The 19,714-nt window shown below is 44.0% G+C and overlaps 1 protein-coding gene across 1 annotated transcript in view; it reads left to right on the plus strand.

Moving 5' to 3' along the window:
* The window catches only part of ngly1 (N-glycanase 1), a 106,896-nt gene that overhangs the window by 30,723 nt on the left and 56,459 nt on the right, over positions 1 to 19,714 (plus strand). The window contains exon 4 of the mRNA XM_068059858.1: positions 13,162 to 13,324. Coding sequence (XP_067915959.1) covers positions 13,162 to 13,324 — 163 coding nt within the window. The remainder of the gene's footprint in view (positions 1 to 13,161; positions 13,325 to 19,714) is intronic.

Consider the following 19,714-nt stretch of genomic DNA (forward strand, 5'->3'; position numbering starts at 1 on the left):
GCCATCATTTGAATTAGACTCGAGGGACTGTATGGTCTACTCTGTTCCTATCTTCATTAAGGTCTACACTTCACTATGGTCTTTGTAGGTTGTAAACTGAAGCTGATCACCATTTATACTTGGGATCATTCTGTACCCTTTGTAATGCTGCACGGTGACCAGTGTTCCAAATGCAGTCTGACCACTGGATTAGGTTTTAACCTCTAATTGGGTTGTTTAAGTTGATGAAAGGAATTCAACAGGTAGACAGAAAATATTTTGTCTAGTGGAGTGGTTCAGAACAAGGGAGCACAACCCCAAAGCCAGTGCTATGCTGTTCTGGGGTGACATCAGGAAGCTCTTCACACAAAAATCAATGGAAACCTGGAACCCTCTTCTCTCAATAAGCTGTTGAGGCTAGGAGTCAGTTGACAAGTTTAAAAAGGAAAGGGAGATTTTTGTTAGACAAGGGAACAACTGGCTATGGAACTAAGGTGAGGAGTTGGAGTTAAGTTACAGATCAACCATGATCCGACTGAATGGTAGAACAGGTTAGCTAATAATTAGATCTTGGGACAAAGGAATGTGGATCTCTTTCAGAAGGCAGTTTCCTCCCCCTGCAACCTGGTTCTTTCAATTTCAGCCTTCTGCTGATTACCACCTACTGCCCTCCCTCAACTGATGAATCAGTACACTTCCATGTTGAACACTACTTTGAAGAAACACCGAGGGTAGCAAGGGCACAGACTGTACTCTGGGTGGGAAGTTTCAATGTTGATCACCCAAGAGTGGTTTGGTAGCAACACGACTGACCGAGCTGGCCAAGTCCTGAAGGAGATGGGTGCCAAAGTGGGCTTGCAGAATGCGATGAGAGAACTAACAGGAGAGAAAACACTACATGGAGCGGAGCAGCGGCAGTCAGGAGCCGGGAACGCCATAAATACAGCCAGGGGATCGGAGCGCAACCTCGCCTACCTGGAGCGGAGCAGAGGCAATCGGGAGACGGGAGTGCCATAAATACAGCCCGGGGTTTGGAGCACGGCCTTGCCTACCTGGAGTGGAGCAGAGGCAATCGGGAGCTGGCAGTGCCATAAATACAGCCCGGGGATTGGAGCGTGGCCTTGCCTTTCTGGAGCGGAGCAGAGGCAGTCGCCTGGAGCCATTTCAGCTGCTGAAGAATGGAGTGAAAAAACAACTGTGACATCACAGGAAACTAGTAAGTTGATTGGCTGCTAAGTGCTTCGTGTAAGGGACAGTGTGAATTGCTAGCTTAGGACACTGGAGTTAAGGTAGATCACAGTGGCGCAGTGGTTAGCACCGCAGCCTCATAGCTGCAGCGACCCAGGTTCAATTCTGGGTACTGCCTGTGTGGAGTTTGCAAGTTCTCCCTGTGTCTGCTTGGGTTTCCTCCGGGTGCTCCGGTTTCCTCCCACAGCCAAAAGACTTGCAGGTTGATCGGTAAATTGGCCATTATAAATTGCCCCTAGTATAGGTAGGTGGTAGGGGAATATAGGGACAGGTGGGGATGTGGTAGGAATATGGGATTAGTGTAGGATTAGTATAATATGGGTGGTTAATGGTCGGCACAGATTCGGTGGGCCGAAGGGCCTGTTTCAGTGCTGTATCTCTAAATCTAAAAAAAAATCTATAAAAACTAAAACTTTTAAAATAAATAAAATATAAAATAAAGAAAAGATAAAAATTAAAATAAATACCTAAAACACATATGTGTGATTAAGAAAAAGTATAACGCTAGTTGTAGGTGGTACTAGCATTTAATAAGCACAGTAAATTCTATTATACATAGGAATTATTCTAAGTTAATTAAGAAAGTAATTAAAGTAAATTAACTGGTAGTATAAGTAACAATGGCAGGACAGGTGTTATGTTGCAACTGTGGTATATGGGAGCTTTTGGATGCCACGGTGATCCAGGACAAACATGTCTGCAGAAAGTGTAAGCAGCTAGAGGAATTCCAGATCAGGATTGTTGATTTGGAAGCCGAACTGCAAACACAGCGCAACATAAGGGAGGGGTAGAAACACTTGGACACTTTGTTCTGGAAAATGGCCACATCTCTTAGAACAGGATCATCTGTTTTTGTCAGCAGTGAGGGACAGGACGATGTGACCTTGAGTGAGAGAATGGGACCGAGCAGGCAGTAGTGGAGGAGCCTCAGACTTTGACAATTGCCAACAGGTTTGAGGTACTTTCAACCTGTGTCGATGAAAGTGAGGTCTGCAAGGTGGATGAGCAGACTGGCCATTCAAGGGTGCGGGGGGAACAAAAAGGAATGTACTGGTAGTAGGAGATAGTATAGTGAGGGAGATTGACACTATTCTGTGCGGCCGAGAGCGAAGGCTGTGTTGCCCAGGGTTCGGGACATGCGCTCAGGGCTGGACAGGAACTGGGAGGGGGAGGATCCAGCTGCTGTCCTTGTAGGTACCAACGACAGGACTAGGAAAGAGGTTCTGCTTAGACAGTATGAGGAGCTAGGTACAAAATTGAAGAGCAGAGCCTCAAAGGTAATAATCTCTGGATTGTTACCTGAGCCATGTGCCAATTGGCAGAGGACACATTAGATTAGTGAAATGAATGCGTGGTTCAAAGACTGGTGTGGGAGAAGTGGGTTTTGGTTCGTGGGGCACTGGCACCAGTACTGAGGAAAGTGGGGGCTGTACCATTGGACCCATCCGCACCTGAAACTGGGACCAGTGTTCTAGCAAACCGTATAACTAGGGAAGTCAAAACGGCTTTAAACTAAATAAGTGGGGGTAGTGGCGGTGGGGGATCAAGCTTGAGTAGATGTAGCAAATCAAGGGGTAGAGTCATGGCAAGAGAGCAGAAGAGTAATATGGGAATGAAGGTCCGAGAATTGAAGGCCTGCTTGGGTCTGCAAATGAGACCCAATCCGAGCCTGACAGAACCCCATCCGACCCAAGCCCGAACTGGCCCGAGTCCTTCCATTTTTTTTCCCCCGCCCGACCCGACCATCAACTAACTTGCCTTCCACTTTCCACTTTGTTCCTTACCTGCACAAGCTTAAAATAACTGTAACAAAACCACCTTTAAAGTCCAAAAAGTAAATTAACGATTAGAGTCACTTACCTGAGGTGGTGATAGTGTGTCCGATCCGGCCCGGCCCGACCCGAACCCGCCACGTGTTGGGTCCCGTCGGGTTCGGGTTGGGTAGCAGGCCTTTACAGAGAAAAAATCTAAAAACACACTAGCAGTCGAGACTAGATGTTACAAAGATAACAAAAAGAAAAACTAAAGGCTCTGTATCTGAATGCACATAGCATTCATAACAAAGTAGAAAAACTGAGCACACACTGAAGTAAATAACTATGATCTGATAGCCATTAGGGAGACGTGGCTGCAGAATGACAAGGATTGGGTCCTGAATATTGAGGGGTATGTGACAATCAAGAGGAATACGAAACTAGTTAAAGGTGGAGGGGTAGCACTGTTAATCAAGGATGGCATTGGAGCAATAGTTAGAGATGACCTTGGTTCAGGAGATCAGAATGTAAAATCTGTTTGGGAGGAATAGTAGGGGAAAGAAGTCACCAGTGGGAGTGGTCTGCAGGCCCCTGAACAGTAATCACAATGTCGGACGTAGTATACAAGGAATATTGGGTGCTTGTGATAAAGGGACGGCAATAATCATGAGTGATACTGCATGTAAACTGGAAAAATCAGATTGGCAATAGTAGGCTGGATGAGGAATTTATAGAATGCTTTTGAGAGAGTTTCTTGGAGCAGCATGTTCTGGAACCAACCAGAGAGCAGGTTATATTGGATTTGGTATTGTGTAATGTGACAGTATTAATTAATAACCTCAGAGTAAAGGCACCTGTAGGGAGCAGCGACCACAATATGATTGAATTTTACATCCAGTTTGAGAGAAGAGTGGGTCTAAGACTAGTATTTTAAACTTGAATAAGGGAAACTATGTGGGCATGAAAGCTAACGCGAATGAAGTGCACTGGGTTACTAGGCTAGGAAATAGATCAATAGCGAAGTAATGGCAGACATTTAAGGGGATATTTCAGAATACTCAATAAGTATATTCTGACTAGCAAGAAAAATTCCAAAGGGAGGACCCACCATCTGTGGTTAACTAAAGAAGTTAAGGAAAGCATCAACCTTAAGGAAAAGGCATATAATTGCGCAAAGATGAGTGACAGTTCAGATAATTGGTCAGAATATAAAGAACAGCAGAGAATGACTAATTTCTTTCTCCTGATTAACGTTTTAGAGTATGAGGGGAAGCCAGCTCAAAATGTAAAAACTGATAGCAAGAGTTTCTACAGGTATTTAAGAAGGAAAAGGGTAAGTAAAATGAGTGTTGGTCCTCCAGAAAGTGAGAATGGGGAGCTAATAGATGGTAAGGAAATGGTGGATGAAATGAACAACAATTTTGCTTCTGTCTTCACTGCAGAAGATACGAAAAACAGTAATAGCTGTAAATCAGGAGGTGGAAGGAAGAGAGGAACTTGGTGAAATTACAATCACCAGGGAAGCGGTACTGACCAAACTGATGGAGGGCTGACAAGTCCCCAGGTCCCAATGGCCTTCATCCTAGGGTCTTAAAAGATGTGGCTAATGAGGTAGTAGATGCATTGGTGTCAATTTTTCAAAATTCGCTAGATTCTGGAAAGGTTCCATCAGAATAGAAAGTAGCAAATATAACCCCTCTATTCAAGAAGGAGGGGAGGCAGAAAACTGGTAACTATAGGCTAGTTAGCTTGACGTCTGTCATGGGAAAGGTGTTAAAATCGATCATTAAGGAGGTTGTAGCTGGCCGCTTAGAAAAACTCAATGTGATCAGGAATAGGCAGCATGGTTTTGTGAAAGAAAAATCATGTTTAACCAATTTGTTGGAGTTCTTTGAAGGAGTGGCGTGCACTGTGGATAAAGGGGAACCTGTTGACGCACTGTACTTGGATTTCCAAAAGGCATTTGACAAGGTGTCACATAAAAGGTTATTGTGCAAGGTAGGAGCTCATGGTGTAGGGGGTGACATATTAGCATGGTAGAAGATTAGCTGGCTGGTAAAAAGCAGAGAGTATGCATAAATGGGTCCTTTTTTCTGATTGGCAGGATGTGACGAGTAGAGCCCTGCAGGGATCTGTGCTGGGGCCCCAACTTTTTATAATTTATATCAATGACTTAGATGAGGGGAGCAATGGCTGGTAGCTAAATTTGCAGATGATCCTTTCCTACCTATCTTCGTATGTTGTGAAGAGGACATAAGGAGAGGTTGTAGACTGACATAGATAGGTTGAGTGGGCAAAAATCTGGCAGATGGAGTATAATGTGGGAAATTGTGAAGTTATTCACTTTAGTAGGAAGAATAAAAAAAGCAGAGTATTACTTAAACAGAGACTGCAGAGTTCGGAGGTGCAGAAGGATCTAGGTTCCACTGCATGAGTCACAAAACGTTAGTATGCAGGTACAGCAAGTAATAAAGAAGGCTAATGGAATGCTATCATTTATTACTAGAGGAATTGAAAATAAAAGTAAGGATGTTATGCTTCAGTGATACAGGGCATTGGTGAGACCACATCTCGAATACGGTGTGCAGTTTTGGTCTCCTTATTTAAGGAAGGATGTGAATGCTTTGGAAGCGGTTCAGACAAGGTTTACTAGATTGATACCTGGAATGAGCGGGTTGTCTTATGAGGAAAGGTTGGACAGACTGGGCTTGTTTTCACTGGAGTTTAGAAGAGTGATGGGAGACTTGATTGAAGTTTATAAGGTCCTGAACGGTCTTGACAAGGTGGATGTGGAGAGGATGTTTCCTCTTGTGGGTGAGTCCAGAACTAGGGGACACTGTTTTAAAATTAGGGGTCGCCCTTTGAGGACAGAGATGAGAAATTTTTTCTGAGGGTTGTGCGCCTTAAGAACTCTCCGCCTCAGAAGGTGGTGAGGCAGGGTCATAAAATATTTTGATGGCAGAGGTAGGTAGATTCTTGTTAGGCAAGGGAATCAAAGGTTATCGGGGGTAGATGGGAGAGTGGAATTCGAGACACGAACAGATCAGCCATGATCTTATTGAATGGTGGAGCAGGCTCAACGGGCCAGGTGGCATGCTTCTGCTCCTATGTGCCACTCAAATATATATAATCAGGCTGAAACTGTGGTGGTTGGATTGGAGTTGCATGATATGTGATATCTGTCTCTGTTAATAAAAGCTTGTAAGTGTGTAAAGATGAGGCTCCAGTTCTATCCTTCACATCTGGCCATCCGAGTTGTAACATCTGTAACTTAATGGCCTGGCATATGATAGAAATCACAAATATCTTCTCTGGTTTCCTCCCACAGCCTCTGCACCAAATGACATCTCATCCTCAATGATTTCAACCTCCATCTCAACTCAGCTTTTTCTCCTCTGAGTGCACTGCCCTCTTATCCTCCCTTCATCTCTCCCTATATGTAAATGCCCCAACCTATATGCACAGCACCCTCTTGACCTTGCCATCTCACGTTGTCTTGCGAGTCCCATGGTTTTTTTAAATTCGTTCGGGTGATATGGGAGTCGCTGGCTAGGCCAGTATTTATTTCCCATTCCCAATTGCCCTTTAGAAGGTGGTGGTGAGCTGCCTTCTTGAACCGCTGCAGTCCTTGGGGTGTAAGTACACCCCTAGTGCTATTGGGGAGTTCCAGGATTTTGACCCAGCAACAGTGAAGGGACGGCAATATAGTTCCAAGTCAGGATGGTGTATGGCTTGGAGGGGATCTTGCAGGTGGTGGCGTTCCCATGCATCTGCTGCCCTTGTCCTTCTAAGTGGTAGAGGTTGTGGGTTTGGAAGGTGCTGTCGAAGGAGCCTTGGTGAGTTGCTGCACTGCATCTTGTAGATGGTACACACTACTGCCACTTTGCATCGGTGGTGGAGAGAGCGAATGTTGAAGGTGGTGGATGGGGTTCCAGTCAGGCAGGCTGCTTTGTCCTGGATGGTGTTGAGCTTCTTGAGTGTTGTTGGAGCTGCATCCATCCAGGCAAGTGGAGAGTATTCCATCACACTCCTGACTTATGCCTTGTAGATGGTGGACAGGCATTGCTGAGGCAGTAGGTGAGTTATTCGCCACAGAATTTCTAGCCTCTGACCTGCACTTGTAGCCACAATATTTATGTGACTGGTCCACTTCAGTTTCTGGTCAACAGTAACCCCCCAGGATGTTGCTAGTCGGGGATTCAGTGATGGTAATGCCATTGACCATCAAGGGGAGATGGTTAGATTCTCTCTTGTTGTAGATGGCCATTGCCTGGCACTTGTGTGGTGTGAATATTACTTGCCACTTATCAGCCCAAGCCTGGATGTTGTCCAGGTCTTGCTGCATCTGGACACGGGCTGCATCAGGATCTGAGGAGTCACGAATGATGTTGAACAATATTCAATCATCAGCTAACATTCCCACTTCAGACCTTATGATGGAAGGAACTTCATTGAAGAATCAGCTGAAGATGTTTGGGCCTAGGACACTACCCGGAGGAACTCCTGCAGTGGTGTCCTGGGACTGAGACGATTGACCTCCAGCAACCACAACTTATCTTCCTTTGTGCTAGGTATGACTCCAGCCAGTGGAGAGTTTTCCCCCGATTCCCGTTGACTCCAGTTTTGCTGGGCCCCTTGATTCCATATCTGATCAAATGCTGCCTTGATGTCAAGTTACTCTTGCCTCATCGTGGAGTTTAGCTCCTTTTTCAATTTTTGGACCAAAGCTGTAATGAGGTCAAGAGCTGAATGGCCTTGGCAGAACCCAAATTGAGCGAAAGCGAGCAGGTTATTGCTGAGCAAGTGCCACTTGATAGCACTGTCGAGGACATCGTCCATCACTTTGCTGGTGATCAAGAGTAGACTGATAGGGTGGTAATTGGCCGGGTTAGTTTTGTCATGCTTTTTGTGTACAGGACATACCTGGGCAATTTTCCACATTGCTGGGTACATGTCAGTGTTGTAGCTTTTTTTTTATTTATTCATTCATGGGATGTAGGCGTCACTGGCCAGTCCAGCTTATTGCCCATCTCTAATTGCCCTTGAGAAGGTGGTGGTGAGCTGCCTTCTTGAACCGCTGCAGTCCATTTGGGGTAGGTATACCTTGCTGTAGTGGAACAACTTGCCTAGTGGCACAGCTAGCTCTGGAGCATAATACTTCAGTACTATTGCTGGTATTTTGTCAGGGACCATTGCCTTTGCAGTATCCAGTGCTTTCAGCTGTTTCTTGAGATCATGTTGAGCCAATCAGATTGGCTGAAGACTGGCAGCTGTGATGTTGGGGACCTCAGGAGGAGGCCGAGATGGATCATCCACTCGGTACTTCCAGCTGAAGATGGGTGCCAATGCTTCAACCTTGTCTGATGTGCTGGGCTCCCCCATCTTTGAGGATGGGGATATTTATGGAGCCTCCTCTTCCTGTTAGTTGTTTAATTGTTCACCATCATTCATGACTGGATGTGATGGGACTGCAAAGCTTAGATCTGATCCGTTGGTTGTGGGATCACTTAACTCTGTCTATCGATACTGCTTCCGCTGTTTGGCATGCAAGTAGTCCTGTGTTGTAGCTTCATCAGGCTGGTACCTCATTTTTAGGTATGCCTGTTGCTGCTCCTGGCACGCCCTCCTGCACACTTAATTGAACCAGGGTTGGTCCCTCAGCTTGATAGTAATTGTAGTTTGGGGGATATGCTGGGCCATGAGGGTACAGATTGTGGTTGAATACAATTCTGCTGCTGTTGATGGCCGACAGCGCCTCATGGATGCCCAGTTTTGAGTTTCTAGATCTGTTTGAAGTCTATCGCATTTAGCACAGTGGTATTGCCACTCAACACAATGGTGGGTATCTTCAATGTGAAGATGGGACTTTGTCTCCAGAAGGACTGTGCAGTAGTCACTCCTACCAATACTGTCATGGACAGATGCATCTGCGCCTTATATATTGGTGAGGACAAGGTCAAGTATGTTTTTCCCTCTTGTTGGTTCCATCACCACCTGCCACAGATGCAGTCTAGCAGCTATGTCCTTTAGGATTGGCCAGCTCGGTCAGTAGTGGTGCTACCGAGCCACTCTTGGTGATGGACATTGAAGTCCCGTATCCAGAGTACATTATGTGCCCTTGCTACTTAGATGTTTCTACCAATTGGTGTTCAACATGGAGAAGCACTGATTCATCTGAGGCAGGGGTTGAGGGTAGAGGTATTGGTGGTAATTAGCAGGACATTTCTTTGCCCATGTTTTACCTGATGCCATGAGACTTCATAGGGTCCAGAGTCAATGTTGAGGGCTCACAGGGCAATTCCCTCCCGACTGTATACCACTGTGCCGCCACCTCTGGTGGGTCTGTCCTGCAGGTGGGACAAGACATACTCGAGGATGGTGGTGTCTGGGACATTGTCTATAAGGTATCATTCGGTGAATATGACTATGCCAGGCTGTTGCTTGACTAGTCTGTGGGATAACTCTCCCAATTTTGGCACAAGCTCCCAAATGTTTGTAAGGACTTTGCAGGGTTGGCAGGGCTGGGTGCCTAGGTTGATGCTGGGTGGTCCGTCCGGTTTCATTCCTTTTTCTTAGATTTTGTAGCAGTTTGGCTTGCTAGGCCATTTCAGAGGACATTTTTAAGAGTCAGCCACATTGCTGTGGGTGTGGAGTCACATGTAGGCCAGAGCAGGTCAGGGCGCAGATTTCCTTCCCTAAAGGACAGAAGTGAACCAGATGGGTTTTTACAACAATTGACGATGGTTTCATGGTCACCATTAGACCAGCTTTTTCATTCCAGATTTATTAATTGAATCAATTAATAATTGAATTCAAATTTCACCATCTTTTGTGGTGGGATTTGAACCCATGACCCCCCAGAGCATTAGCCTGGGCCTCTAAATAATTAGTCCAGTGATATTACCACTACGCCACTGCCTCTCCTACAGTACTGAAGTAGCTCTTAACAAAGTTACAAATGACATTCTGTGTGACAGTGACAAAGGTAAACTATCCCTCTTCACCCTTCTTGACTTGTCTGTGCCCTTTGACACTGTTGACCACACCATCCTCCTCCAACACTTCTCCATTGTTGGCTAGCTGAATAGGATTGCTCTCACCTGGTTCTATTCTTATCCATCTAATCATTGTTAGAGTATCACTTGAAATGGCTTCTCTTCCCATTCCCGCACCGTTACTTTTGGTATCCGCATCCGAAAGCATGGCATTAGTTTCCACATGTACACAGACCACACACAGTTCTACCTCACCACCACCTCTCTTGACTCCTCCATTGTTGCTGAATTATCAGATTGCTTGTTGGGAATTCGGTACTCGAGCAGAAATTTCCTCCTATTAAATATTAGGAAGAGTAAAGTTATTGTTTTTGACTTCGCCTGTCTCAGTTCATCTGCTGAAACCATTATTCATGCCTTTGTTACCTCTAGACTTGACTATTCCAAAGCACTCCTGGCTGGTCTTCCACATTCTACCCTCCATAAACTTGAGGCCATCCAAAACTCTGTCACCTGTGACTTAACTCGCCCCAAGTCCTAATGTACCCCTGTGCTCGCTGACTTACATTGGGTCCCAGTCAAGCAAGGTCTTGATTTTAAAGTTCTCACCCTTGTTTTCAAATCCCTCCATGGTCTCATCCATCCTATCTCTATAATCTCCTCCAGCCCCACAACCCTCCGATATATCTGTGCTCCTCTAATTCTGGCCTCTCGAGCATCCCCTATTTTAGTGGCCATCATTGGTGGCCACACCTTCAGTGTCTAGGCGCAAAGCTCTGGAATTCCCTCCCTAAACCTGTGTGCCTCTCTACTTCTCTTGCTTCCTTTCAGACACTCCTTAAAACCTCCTTAGGTCATCTGACCTAATATCTCCTTATGTGGCTCTGTGTTTTATTTTTATAATGCTCCTGTGAAGTACCTTGGGGCATTTTATTACATTAAGTACCCTATATAAATATAAGTTGCTATTCTTCACTCTACCATTACCATCAGCCAGGGGACAAACCCTGGATTCAATGAGGAATGTAGAAGATTATGCCAGGAGCAGCACCAGTAGTACTGAAAAAATTAGGTGCCAACCTGGTGCACTACAACACAGGTCTATATGCATGCTAAACAGTGAAAGCAGAATACTATAGATGGATCAGTTCTAAGCTATGGGGTCCTGTCGAATCCAGTCATGAATGGTCGTGGACAATTAAACAATTTACAGGCGGAGGAGGCTCCATGAAATCCCTTTCCTCCATGATGGCAGAGCCAATCACGTGACTGCAAAAGACAAAGGCTGAAGGATTTGTAAAATCGCCAGCCAGAAGTGCTGAGTAGATGAACCATCAAGGCATCCTCCTGAGGCCCCTCACTACCACCACAAAAGTCAGACTTTAGTCAATTTGATTCACTCCACATCATACCAAGAAATGGCGCACTGGATACAGAAAAGGCTATCGGCTGCAACTACATCCCCTTTCTAATGCTGAAGACTTGTTCTCAGAATTAGCTGCGCCTCCAGCCAAGCTGTTCCAGTATAGCTACAACACTGGTATCTGCCTGACAAAGTGGAAAATTGCCCAAGTATGTCCTGTCCACAAGAGGCAGGAAAAATTCAATCTCGCCAATTACTGCTTCATCAGCCTACTGTAAATCATCAGTCACATGATGAAAGGTGTCATCGACAGTGCTACAAAGCGACACTTATCAGTAACCTGCTCAAATGTTGATAAAGGATTGTGTGAGAGTGACTGTGCTTTTTATCGAGGCAGTATTCGGACCAAGTGAGGAATCAAGGAGCCTTTGTATAATTTGGGTCAATGGGAATTGGGAGGAAAATTGTCCACTGGCTGGAGTCATAACTAGCACAAAGGAAGATGGTTATGGTTGTTGGAGGCCAATCATCTCAGCCCCAGGACATTGCTGCAGAAATTCCTCAGGGAAGTGTCCTTGGCCCAACCATCTTCAGCTGCTTTACTAATCCAGCATAAGGTCAGAAACAGTGAATGTTCACTGCACGGTGTTCAGTTCCATTCACAATTTCTCAGCTAATGAAACAGTCTGTGCCTGCGTGCAGCAAGACCTGGACAACATTCAGGCATAGGCTGATGTGTGGCATGAATGTTACTTGCCGCTTCGATACCAGGCAATGACCATCTCTTTTTAGAGAGGGTCTATCATTCAGCAGCATTACCATTTCCGAATCCCCCACCATCAACTTCCTGGGAGGTCACCATTGACCAGTAAATTAACTGAACCAGCCATATAAATACTGTGGCTGCAAAAGCTGGTCAGAGCTTGTGCATTCTGTGGTGAGTGACTCACCTCCTGATCCCACACGCCCCACCACCCCTCGCCCCGCACTGCCAAAGCCTTTTCACCATCTGAAGGCACAAGTTAGCAGTGTGATGGAATACTCTCTACTTACCTGGATAAGTACAGCTTCAACAACACTCAAGAAGCTTGACACTATCCAGGGCAAAACAACCTGCTTGATTGGCACCCATCCACCACCTTAAACATTCACTCCCTCCACTGCCAACCCACAGTGGCAGCAATGTAGCAACCCATTGAGTAGTCTTTGACAGCACTTCCTAAACGCGCAACCTCTACTGTCTAAAAGAACAAGGACAGCAGGTGTATGAGATAAACACCACCTGCAAGTTCTCCTCCAAATCACACATCATCCTAACTTGGAAACATCGCTGTTCCTTCATCATCACTGGGTCAAAATGCTGGAGCATCCTACCTAACAGCACTGTGGGAGTACCTTCAGCGCAGTGACTTCAGCTGTTTGAGAAGGCAGCTCACCGTCACCTTCCTGAGGGCATTTAGGGATGGGTAATGGAAGTGCCACATCCCAAGAAGGAATGACAAAAAAATTGTAGCGCATTAATAATTTCTAGTTCTCTGTTTCCTAGAAGCTATATTGGTAATGGCAAACTGAAGACCTGTTTTAACTAGAGTCTGTTTAAAATATTAATTGGTGAAACTGTAAACATTATTAAGTTATTTTGGTAACTTATTGGAGGAGAATGGTTTTATCCATCTCCTTCAGTACTTCTGTTACTTATGAAAGTTGGCTAATTGTACAGTAGTCATGTATTATTAATTTGCATATTTTGTAGCATTTTGAGTTTCAGGTATTGGTCCGCAGCATCATTAAATGTTGTCAATTTTTTCTTTTACTCCTAAAGCTTTCTGAGAAGAGTTTATTGGCAACTTTAAGAACACATTTTCAGGATGTCTTGATGTACGAGAACACTACACTTCAACAAAAAGCCCTGGCCTGTATTCCTACCCAAGAACTGAGAAAAAGAGCTGATGAAAAGCTGTCGTGTGCCACAAAACTTGATTCAGGTATATTCTTTTAAAAATTTCAAGTGAATTTTTTTCTCCGCTTTTTTTGTAGGGGCAGAGGGGAAGGATTTCTACCTTATGCAGTTTTCTTTGGGCTGCAAGGATGTGATTGGAAAACAGTTTCTGCAAATGCAGATTTATATCTACTACTATGAAGTATGTATGACAGTGACAGAAGTTTAAGACTTTTATTTTTAAGACTCTTTTAGTTTTAAAGTGCTTGCTGGTATATCTCCATGGTGACAAAACTGAAACTTTACACTTCAGGAGATCATGGGCAAAAACTTGTGTGTTACCATTCCAGTCTGCAGTGTGTTGGCATTCTAATGTGCTGCACCAATATGGTAACTTTAAATGTTTGTAATTAGATCAGTGTGTCAGCCACCAAGTTATAGCTATCATACTTTTGGTTCATGTATCAGTGGTTTCTTTCTTACGTGAGATCATTTATCACAAAGTATGAATGGTTCAATTGTGAGTGAAATTAAGGTTTCTGGCTGTACAATCCTTTTACTAGTCTTGTTAAAGTCTTCACAAAACTGGTTATATTCGAGAAGTTGTTTTTCTGTTCTTAAAAATATATTTGTTTATATTCATCTACATTACATGATTTCACAACCCAAAGTGTTGAAATGTGCTCATTTATTGGAACTGGAATGTGTTTTTTCAAATATAGATTAAGGAAATTAGTTAAATTGGGATGGAAACAAGTAGAAATGAATCAAAAAATGACAACTGGTGGAAATCTGAAGTAAAAATAGAAAATCATAGAAGTATACATCTGATCTACCAGCATTTGTAAAGAGAAAAGACAGATTAATGTTTTGGCTGTAGGCCCTTTTCCTGAACTGAAAAAAGGTGAAAACTGGTAGATTATGTGGCAAAATCATAGTATGATACAGCACAGGAAGAGGCCATTTGGCCCATTGTGCCTATGCTGACTTTTTGAAAGAAGTATCCAATTAGTACTCTTTCCCCATAGCCCTGCAAATTTATCCACTTCCCTTTTGAAAGTTATTACTAAATCTGCTGCTTTTAGGTAGTGCTTTAAAAAATGTTCTCCTAATGTCGTCTCTGGTTTTTTTGCCAATTACCTTAAATCTGTATCATCTGGTAACCAACCCTTCTGCCACTGGAAACCGTTACTATGTGTGACTTTATCAAAACCCTTCATTATTTAGAAACCACTATTAAATCTCCCCATAACATCCTCTGCTCTAAGTAGAACAACCTCAGTTTCTCAAGGTAACTGAAGTCCCTTATCACTGGTATCATTCTAGTAAATCTCTGCATGCTTGCTAAGGCCTTGACATCCTTCCTAAAGTGTGATGCCCCAAAATTGAATTCAGTACTTCAGCTGGGCCCAAACCATTGTTTTGTTGAAGTTTAACATAACTTCCTTGCTTTTGTACTCTATACCTCCCTGTTTATGAAGCTTTTTAACACCATTCTCAACTTGTCCTCCACTTTCAAAGATTTGTGAAGTACACTCCCAAGTCTTTCTGTTCCTGCACCACCTTTAAAATTGTACTGTTTACCTATTTTGCCACTCTTGATTCTTCCTACCAAAATGCATCTTTTTTTATCTTTTCATGGGATGTGGGCATCGCTGGGAAGGTCAGCATTTGTTGTCCATCCCTAATTGCCCTTGACAACTGAGTGGCTTTCTAGGCCATTTCAGAGGGCATTTTAAGAGTCAGCCACATTGCTGTGGGTCTGGAGTCACATGTAGGCCCGACCAGGTAAGGATGGCATATTTCCTTCTCTAAACGGCATTAGTGAACCAGATGGATTTTTATGATAATAGTTTCATGGCACCATTCCAGATTTTTATTAATTAATTGAATTTAAATTCCATCAGCTACCATGATGTAATTTGAACCCATGTACCCAGGACATTCGCCTAGCCTTCTGCATTACCAGTTCAGTGACCTTACCACTATGTCACCACTTCCCCCTCCCCCTCCCACTTAGCATGCACATTATACGTTTACCAAGTTTATAGAATCATGGAATGGTTACAGCACAGAAGGCTATTCAGCCCATCATGTCTGTGATGGCTCTCTGCAACAGCAACTCACCTAGTCCCACTTGAGGTACAAGTTCAGCCATGATCGTATTGAATGGCAGAGCAGGCTCGAGGGGCCGTGTGGTCTACACCTACTCCTATTTTTTATGTTCTTTTGTTGTTATCACAGCGTTCGCTTGGCCACGATGCAAAAATAAAAGTCACCACAAAATAAACATTCCAAACCAAATTTATAAATGAAATTATGCCCTATTGCCTACAAATGTCAACTAATCACTCTTGTACATTCCCTTACTGCCTGTCCTCATGCTCCTATGCAGCAGCACCCCAGGGGCTGCAACATGGGTGGTGGAAGGTTTCTGACTTTCATTGGAGGCGACTGCAGATGGTCTTGGAGGATGACCTCCAGCAGTCACTCAGAGGGTCGTGAATCTTTGTAATTGTCTGCCCCAGAGGGTGTGGATGCTCCATCATTGAGTACATTTAAGGCCGATTTAGACAGATCTATGGCCTCTCAGGGATAAGGGGAACTAGAGGGGAAAGTGGAGTTGAGGCAGATCAGCCATGATTGTATTGAATGGCAGAGCAAGCTCAAGGGGCCATATAGTCTACTCTTGCTCCTATTTCTTATGCTCTTATGGCTCTCTGTTACACTATGTGATATAGAGATGGATCATGAGACTTTGTTAGAGGACTTAGTTATGAGCAAAGGTTAGAAAAACTCAGACTATTTAGTAAGCAAATGAGAGGAGACTTTATAACAGCTTTACAAGATTCTGAATGAAATCAAAACGGTCAATTCTAAACACTCTTTCAAATTAAACCACAACAGCAGAACAAGGGGCGATAGGTACAAACTGGCAAAAGACAAGTTCTGGCTTCATGTTAGGAAGTATTTCTTCACAAAAAATGTGAGTTATACCTGAAGTAGTCTTTCAGTTGAGATAGTGGAGGGGGAAATTGTAGATTTCTGTGGAAGGATGAACAGTAATGGGATGACTGACCTCCATTATCTATACTTGTGTTAGTGAATGTAGGTAAAGGAGAAAGAACACGCGTTGCCTTGCTATGCCCGCAGCAGCATGTAGACTGCATATCCCAATAGTCTGTATACAGTCTGCATGTAGAATGCATAACGTAGAATAGCACAGCACAGAAGGTGGCCATTATATTGCATTTTTTTATTCATTCACAGGATGAAGACATTGCTGGCGAGACCAGCATTTAATGCCCATCCCTAATTGCCCTTGAGAAGGTGGTGGTGAGCCACCTTCAATACAATGGCATGGCTTGCTAGGACATTTCTTCTGGCATGTTTGTCTCCATTTCACCAGTCTGCATCTTACTGAAGTCTGTTACTATCCTCACTGTTTACTACATTTCTGAGTTCTGTGTCATTTGCACTCTTTTAAATAATGCCCTGTTTACCCAAGTCAAGTGGTCCTAATACTGACCCCTGGCAGACACCACTGTATACTTCCTTCCAGTCTGGAAGAACAACTGTTTACCATTACTCTGTTTTTGGGCTCTTAGCCAATTTCGTATCCACCCTGTCACTGCCCCTTTAATTGCTTGGGCTTCAAATTTGCTAACCAGTCTATTATGTGGTTTCAAATGCCTTTTGAAAGTCAATGGATACAACTTTAGCTGCACTACATTTATCAGCCCTCTGTTACTTCAAGAAAGAACGCAAGTTGTTTGCCTTTAACAACTCTGTGCTGGCTGTCATTTATTAACCCATATTTTTTTGAAATGACAATTAATTTTGTCTGATTATTGTCTCGAAAGGTTTCCAACCCACCAACATTAGGCTAACTGACCTGTAATTCCTGGATTTATCCTCTGTTCTTTAATGGGTATGACTTTTGCAATTCTCCAGTCCTCTGGCACAGTACCCATATCTAAGTAAGATAACATCTCAATAACGCAACGAAAAGGCACTAAAAGGACAAAAGCGCATAAAAATATCTAACTAAGGTGCTGTAATTCTGTGTGTACGTGAATGGAGTGCTTGGCCATGTGAGGCCATGTGAGCCGCATGGAAGATGGCAGGATCCCCAAAGACACATTGTACAGCGAGCAGTTGCCAGCATTCGCCAGAGCTGGCGGGCAGCCATAAAGACAGGGCTAAATTGTGGCGAGTCGAAGAGACTTAGTAGTTGGCAGGAAAAAAGACAGAGGCGCAAGGGGAGAGCCAACTGTGCAACAGCCCTGACAAACAAATTTCTCTGCAGCACCTGTGGAAGAGCCTGTCACTCCAGAATTGGCCTTTATAGCCACTCCAGGCGCTGCTTCACAAACCACTGACCACCTCCAGGCGCGTATCCATTGTCTCTCGAGATAAGGAGGCCCAAAAGAAAAGAACGTGAATGGAGTGACGAAGCCTTCAGGGGGCTAGAATTTTTTAGGCATCAGTCACAAAGGTGGTAAATCACCAAGACTGGTGTCACCGCAAACCAATGCTGACTGTAGTTATAAAAACATCCGGGTTTTTGACCAATGCTACATGGGGTTAGTAAGTGAATTTCCTGTGCCAGTGGCGTGAGATAACCCAGCTCTTCCAGAACAAGATATTTTCCCACTAACAAAGTATCATCATGCCTTATATCCAATAAATGGTAATATTCCACAGTTGATCATATTTGCAAATCTGTAACAATCTCTGAGATGTTTCAGTAGCAAAAGACATTTTTATGTGCAACCCCCAACGGGGGACTGGTGAACTGCCTTTTTTCTGGTTTCTACCTTTAGACCTGGGTGGCCCTACCAGGAGTTATGCTCTCACCAGCTTAGCTTTCAGATTCATAGGAGGATGCAAGCCTTCCCATCACGTCAAGATTCCGTCTCTAGGGAAGGAATCCTATATCGGGGATAGTGTTGCAAAAACAGCTTTCAGCTTGTTAAAACCTTTGCTTCTGCATCAGAAATCAGCTAATGGGTCCAGTTAATACTAAGATACTTGTTGGGAACATTTGGCATCTGGTATTGGACATGCATGTGGTTGTGTTAAAGAAGGTCACTGAGAATTCAATGATCAAGAAATTTCTGACAGCCGCTTGGACCTATGATAATTATTGTACCCCTCTTGAAACAAATTTCTGATTTTGTCCCGATGACTTCAGTGCAGCCATAACATCTGGCTTTGGTGCTGGTCCCTTTTAACATTGGCCCAGAATTTCTTGAAAATTTGAGTCATAGTAATGGCTCATTAATAGCATGCACCAGTATAGAAGTTGCAGGAAATAAGAGTGCAAATAAGTTATGCCTTTATTTACATTGTGCCATAAGTTCCTGGGTTTCTGATCTGTCCTGCCAATATCCGAAATGAAACAGAGAAAAGTTCATTATTATAGCTCTGCCCACCATTGCAGTCAATGGTGACTGTGAACTTCCTGGATTTATGCTACTTTTATGCCACAGCTGCTTGGACTGAAAGGTAATGACACACATGACCAGGTATTGACATGATTTATGGCTGTTACATGATTCATAGCCTGAGAGGGAAAAAAAAGGGAACATTAAAGCTGTAGAGTCTGAACCTTTCAGTCTCAAAATTGTTATTAGATTTCCTTTTATGATTCTCTGTTTTGCCATCGACGGTCCCATGAGTGACTGCAGGCAATACTTTTAAGACCGACACCCCTCTATGCTTTAATCTGGTGAACCGATTGCAATGGCCTATCCACTTGCCATTCCTGTGTTCTTGATTATCATGGATGAAAGGGGTCGTTGACAGCGCTGTGAGGCAGCACTTGCTCAGCAATAACCTGCTCACTGACGCTCAGTTTGGGGTCCGCCAGGGCCACTCAGCTCCTGACCTCATTCCAGCCTTGGTCCAAACATGGAAAAAAGAGCTGTACTCCAGAGGTGAGGTGAGTGTGATTGCCCTTGACATCAAGGCAGCATTTGACCGAGTATGGCATCAAAGAGCCCTAGCAAAACTGGAGGCAATGGATATCAGGGGGAAAACTCTCTGCTTGTTTGAGTCATACCAAGCACAAAGGAAGATGGTTGTGGTTGTTGGAGATCAATCATCAGACACAGGACATCACTGCAGGAGTTCCTCAGAGTAGTGTCCGAGGCCCAACCATCTTCAGCTGCTTCATCAATGACCTTCCCTCCATCATAAGGTCAGAAGTGGGGATGTTCACTGATGATTGCACAGTGTTCTGCACCATTCGTGACTCCTCGGATACTGAAGCAGCTCATGTCCAGGTGCAGCAAGACCTGGACAATATTCAGGCTTGGGCTGATAAGTGGCAAATAACATTTGTGCCACACAAGGGCCAGGCAATGACTATCTCAAACAAGAGAGAAACCAACCATCTCTGCTTGATGTTCAATGGCATTACCATCACTGA

This window comes from Heterodontus francisci, chromosome 2, assembly GCF_036365525.1.
Source record: "Heterodontus francisci isolate sHetFra1 chromosome 2, sHetFra1.hap1, whole genome shotgun sequence".
Lineage (NCBI taxonomy): Eukaryota > Metazoa > Chordata > Chondrichthyes > Heterodontiformes > Heterodontidae > Heterodontus > Heterodontus francisci.